This window comes from Tripterygium wilfordii, chromosome 4, assembly GCF_013401445.1.
Source record: "Tripterygium wilfordii isolate XIE 37 chromosome 4, ASM1340144v1, whole genome shotgun sequence".
Classification (NCBI taxonomy): domain Eukaryota; kingdom Viridiplantae; phylum Streptophyta; class Magnoliopsida; order Celastrales; family Celastraceae; genus Tripterygium; species Tripterygium wilfordii.
Genome location: NC_052235.1, coordinates 12,491,341 through 12,497,164, shown reverse-complemented (window position 1 = coordinate 12,497,164; position 5,824 = coordinate 12,491,341). Strand labels below are relative to the sequence as shown.

Genomic DNA, 5,824 nt, shown 5'->3' with positions numbered 1-5,824 from the left:
GTTTGTGATTCCACCCCGTCGAAGTCAACCAAATTAGGGAATTGTTGATTCCTGCCGTAATCCCACCTTCATTCCACCCTCAAAATCTCAGTTTGTTTCAAGTAAATGAATGGCTCGTTTAAGAAGTACAAGAGCATGACCTTCAACTTCTATTACTTGAACAAGACAAGAATGATGTTTATTTTTACAAATCTAATAGTACAAGACAAGAATGTACTTGTTCGGCAAAATTAAGGTGATGATTAGCAAGTGTGTATATAGTAGATGATATTATTTTTAGCTAATAAAAATACATATAAATTATGAAAAACAAAAAAAGGTTTCATCATTTATGTATCTCACAATGATACCGGACTAATATATTTTTCAATTATTAACTGGTCAGTGATTAAGAGTTATAAGGTGATTAATTGTCAGCAAATTAAGGGGTTGATGACAACGATGATGATAATGGCAACGTTGGTAATTCCATTGTTACCATTACATTTAGGCCCCATTTGGAATGCATGTAGTGCAATTGTGATAGGAATTCTATTACGCGTAATCAAAATACCAAGTTTTGATAGGTATTGTAATTACAAATTTTATAATATATGTCAAGTACTGGTAATAATGTGATTGTAAAAAATTAAAAAAATTAAAATTAAACTAAAGAATGTCGTGTAACGTGAATACAATTACCATTCAAATACAAGGGTAACCAATTGGACCCCAAATGAAGGTGAAATCAGGGGTTGGGCCAAAATACACCTTCCATTGATGTTTTGGTTGAACCCAAGTCAAGATGTGACCAAAGCATGCAAGTTGTCAGCAAGCACGATCTCCTATATATATATCCATGTAGAAGCAGCAATTCTGTAAAAAAAAACAGAGAGAGAGAAATATGAAACACTGGATAGGAATGGTGATAATTATGTTGATGTTGTTGGGTTGGAGTCATGGGTGTGTGGAGCAAGAGAGGGAGGCTCTCTTGCAACTCAAACCATTCTTCAAGAATCTCTATTGGCCTATGAAGGCAGAGGAGACTAGTTCAAACTGTTGTGAGTGGGAAATGGTGGAGTGCAATGCCAAAACTGGTAGAATAGCCAAACTCAATGTTGCTTATGGAGCAACGGAGACAAAATGGTGGTATCTCAACGTCTCTTATTTTTTCCCTTTTGAACAACTCACAAGTCTCGATTTGAGCAACAATCATATAGCTGGTTGTGTGAAGAACCAAGGTACTCATTTATTTTCCAAATTCTGTAAATAATATATATATATATATATATATATATCCTATTTCATTATTTAATAGTTTAATACGAGAATTATTCTATACACACTTAAAAGTGCGAACTTATGATTTCACTATTGATTTGAAATATGTGGGATTCAAATAGTGAGTCCCACTAGTCATTTAACTCATCCATGCCTTTTATAAATGATTCGCACTTTAAGTGCGCATAGGAGAACTCCTTTAGTTCAATATATCTTGTTATGTAGATGTATATATGGATTCTAATTAAACTTGTCAGAGACTGCTACTGAACCTATTTGCAGGATTTGAAATGTTGTCGTTGAGGTTAAGGAAACTGGAGAAGCTCGATCTGGAATATAATCATTTCAATGACAACATTATATTCTCTTTGAGTGGTTTTTCTTCTCTCAACTCTCTTTCTTTAAGTGCTAATGGAATGGGAACAACCTTAGACGGCAACGGTAAACTCTAGAATATTTCCATAATTACATGACATTATATTACTTCCTTAAAATATATATTCACTACAATGGGATGAGATCGAGGGGCTCCAATTCTTACCTCCAATTTTGGTTTCAATTCCCTCCCAAAACTTACGTTAAATCATGAAATGTTTTTTAAAAAATTACATATTAGAGTTTAGGAGTTAGGAATTAGTGTTTAAGGTTTAGGGTTTAGGCTTTAATTTTTAATTTTTGGGCTTTATAGTTAAGGATTTAGAGGTTTATGGTTTAGAATTTTGTATTAAATTTTTTTTTTTCAAAATCTACTATATTATAATATTATGAACACTTAAATATTCAACACATATTTTAATTCATGATTTAACACGGTTTTAATAAAGAATTGGAGCTCCCCTATCCCCATTATATATAATATTCAAATTTAATGAATAATAATAACTATATGGCAGGTTTTGCTTGTGGATGTGTACTGAATTAATATATATGCTACAGAGTTGTTTAATTTGAGTTCCTTGGAAGAATTGTTTCTAGACGAATCTAGGCTTCACAAAGATTTTCTTCAAACTCATGTTGGATCTTCCACTTCTCTCAAAGTTCTTCGTTTGAGTAGCTGTGGTCTCAAAGGAACCCTACCCAATCGAGGTAAAAAATCTCTCATCAACTTAATACATTTCAACAACAAAATTAAAATTCATTTATCAAATCATGATGATTCAATTGCAGGCTGGTGCGACTTAAAAAACTTGGAGGAGCTTGATCTTGATGACAATGAACTTGAAGGGACACTTCCACCTTGTTTGGCAAATCTGTCATCTATTCGTGTTTTGGATCTCTCTCACAACCAATTCACAGGAAATCTTGCTTCCACTCCCATACCCAACCTCAAGTTTATTGAATCCCTTTCACTACGATATAATCACTTTCAAGTAACCCTCAAGCCATTCGCAAACCACTCAAGCCTTAAAAAGGTACTGGCCGATGGTAACGAATTGATTGAAGAATCCACCTCTTATTCTTGGACTCCAAAATTCCAACCAGAGGTATTGAGTTTGTCAAATTTCATACCAAATAATTCAAATGCAAATTTTCCCAACTTCTTATACCATCAATTCAACTTGAGATATCTTGGCCTCTACAGTTCAAAGTTTGGTGGAGCATTTCCCAGTTGGTTGTTTGAGAATAACACAAGATTAGAAAAGATTTACTTGGTGGATAACTCATTTTTCGGCCCATTTCAATTGCCATCACATCCTAATCTAAACATGTCTATGATAGACATATCCCACAACAAGTTAGTTGGTCACATTCCATCAAATATATCTTTTATTTTTCCAAATCTATGGAGCTTAGATCTATCCGAGAATTCCTTTCAAGGTACCATCCCTCCAAGTTTGGGTGAGATAATTTCCTTAAATACTCTATACCTCTCAAACAATCAACTTTCCGGAGAAATAAAAGAGCATTTTGCTAACACTCCGTTGTGGCTCATCAAACTTTCAAACAACAAATTTTCTGGGCTCGTTCCTACCATGTTTAACCCAATAAGTTTGGAAGTTTTGCTGTTAGATGGAAATAACTTTGTAGGAGAAATACCTGATATCTCATCATTGAAGTATTTGAAAACATTGGATATCAGCCATAACTCTTTGTCAGGCAAGCTTTCAAGATCCATGTCCAATATGTCAAGCTTGTCTGAAATAGGCATGTCTGATAATCTATTTGAGGGTTCTATTCCGCAAGAAATCTGCAAACTTTATAACCTTGAATTCTTGGATCTCTCTAGGAATAATTTATCTGGGCCTATACCACATTGTTTCAGTGAATTGAGAAATCTAAATCATGTCCTTTTGAGAAGAAACAAATTGAGAGGGCCAATGACAAAATCGTTTCTTAATATGACCGATTTGGTTACTTTGGATTTTGGAGGGAACAATTTCAGTGGCACAATACCAAACTGGATCGGAAACCTCTCAAGCTTGGGGATTCTTATTTTGCAAGGAAATCAGTTCCATGGTGATATTGCTAGTCAGTTATGCAACTTGAGTCGATTAAACATATTGGATCTCTCCTCAAATAGCCTTTCTGGACGCTTGCCTCCCTGCCTAAGTCATTTTTCGTTTACTATGGGATTCCACCTCTCGTATCCTTTTGAGATAGGTGGGTGGGACAACTTCAACATTATGAGGTCTGCATTGGAAGGAATGGTAGAGTTTACATCAAAGAGGAACTCCCTTAATTACACAGGATTCATTCTTGATCACATGTACGGAATCGATCTATCTTGCAACCAATTCTTTGGAGAAATTCCCCCTGAATTTGGAAATTTGAGTAATCTGAGAGCATTAAATTTATCTCACAACAGTTTGAGTGGTTCAATCCCTGCATCATTTTCAAAGCTAAAGCAGTTAGAAAGTTTCGATCTTTCCTACAATGACTTAAATGGTCGAATTCCTCCTCAATTGACCGAGGTAAACACTTTGGCAGTGTTTAGTGTAGCACATAATAATTTATCAGGCCCAGTTCCGGATTTCAAAGCTCAATTCGGGACATTCAACGATAGTTGTTATGAAGGAAATCCTCTTCTCTGTGGACCCCCATTGAACAACACTTGTGGTGAGACTCCTTTTGCTCCACTCCCTATATATCCCTCTAAAGAAGAAAGCGTGGATGATGGTTTCATGGACATGGCGTTTTTTTGGGTGACCTTTGTGGTGACTTACACCATTGCACTATTTGGTGTAACAATAGTCTTGTACATAAATTCATATTGGCGACATGCATGGTTTTACCACATTGAATTGTGTTTCAACACTTTTTACTATTTTCTGGTGGACAAGTTCCAGTAAGTGGTAGACGTGCTGAAAAATAGTCTTATGGCTCAGATTGATGGTTTAAAGTTCCAATAAGTGGTACAACTTTGTCATATTTCAGTTTGTAATGGACAAGTTCCAATAAGTAGTACAACTTTGTCATATTTCAGTTTTGTAATGCAGTAGTGGATGTTATCTCATATTAACAATTGTGGTGCTTGCACACTAAGATACAATATCTTATATCCAAAATTTCTGAAAACGTGTGCTTGCACACTCTGATAATCAATAGTTACCAAAATATATGCATAGTAGTAAACGAACCAGATGCCATCCATTACTGAGTGTGCAAGCACACACCTCAAGGAACAAGAAGATAGAGAATGAGGAGGAGGAAGAAATAACTTTTTAATATTCATGGGAAAATTTTGTAAGTTTGTAGGTTTCGTCCTTTTTTTTTAAAAGTTTTTTTTTTAAGTGATACTTATTGAAATACAACTTATAATTTTTGTCCTTACGTGAAATTTCCCTAGAAATAATGACAAAGAAATTCTTTCGAGATTGTTATTTATTTTTTGTATGACTTGGCACACAACTACAAAGACAGAACAATCAAAGTAGAAATATAATAGGGTTTTTGAGTTCTTTTCTGGAGTACTTGTCTTGTTTAATTTGAGGACCGGACTTCAAAAGCTTGCTGTCAAGAACCATAATAAGTAGGGCTACCAAAAAAAGGGTGTCAAATCGAACCGATCGTTTGGTTAGTTATTGTAATATATGTTAGTGAGGACTGACCGAAAAGCCGATCAAACCACCAATAACCGACCGACCTGTCAATTAAATTTATGTCAAAAAACCCGACAAAAAATGGACCGAAACTGACCGTGGACACCCCTAATAACAAGTCATGAACTACAATAATTAGATGTTCATGAATATCTGTAGAATAGTCTATTTTCTTTTATAACCAACGGTTTTTGTCAATTATATATATAATTTTGCACACATTGAATTATGTGGGATATATTTATGACTAATTGGTTTTTGTTTGTATACGAGAGGTCTGGTAGAGTATAAATGAGATTTGGACCCATTACAATAAGTAAGGCAAAATTGTTTGTTCCCAAGTCAAGACTTGCCTAAAGCCTGGAAGTTGTAAATGATAGAAAGACCATGACCAATTAAATGCATGACATGTTTATTATGATGATGATAATGGACTAATTGATATTTGTTTGTTCCCAAGTCAACAATTGTCCAAAGCCTTGAAGTCGTAATTGAACTCACAAGTCTCGACTTGAGCACTAATT

The 5,824-nt window shown here is 34.8% G+C and overlaps 1 protein-coding gene across 1 annotated transcript; it reads left to right on the top strand.

Annotated features, from left to right (window-relative positions):
• The first annotated feature begins 901 nt into the window (after window positions 1-901).
• Window positions 902-4,696, top strand: LOC119996972 (receptor-like protein 14). The gene is made up of 4 exons (XM_038843750.1): window positions 902-1,220; window positions 1,543-1,635; window positions 2,197-2,346; window positions 2,428-4,696. Exons 1-4 carry the CDS (start codon window positions 902-904, stop codon window positions 4,548-4,550), a joined length of 2,685 nt encoding a protein of 894 aa, XP_038699678.1. The 3' UTR covers window positions 4,551-4,696.
• Window positions 4,697-5,824: the final 1,128 nt, after the last annotated feature.

What these genes read in the sequence shown, in the direction of transcription:
- LOC119996972 (XM_038843750.1), top strand. Translation starts at nt 902, where the DNA reads ATGGTGATAATTATGTTGATGTTGTTGGGTTGGAGTCATGGGTGTGTG. An exon ending in TGGTTGTGTGAAGAACCAAG is followed by an intron (nt 1,221 to 1,542) that starts GTACTCATTTAT and finishes ACCTATTTGCAG; the next exon opens with GATTTGAAATGTTGTCGTTG. An exon ending in CATTATATTCTCTTTGAGTG is followed by an intron (nt 1,636 to 2,196) that starts GTTTTTCTTCTC and finishes TATATGCTACAG; the next exon opens with AGTTGTTTAATTTGAGTTCC.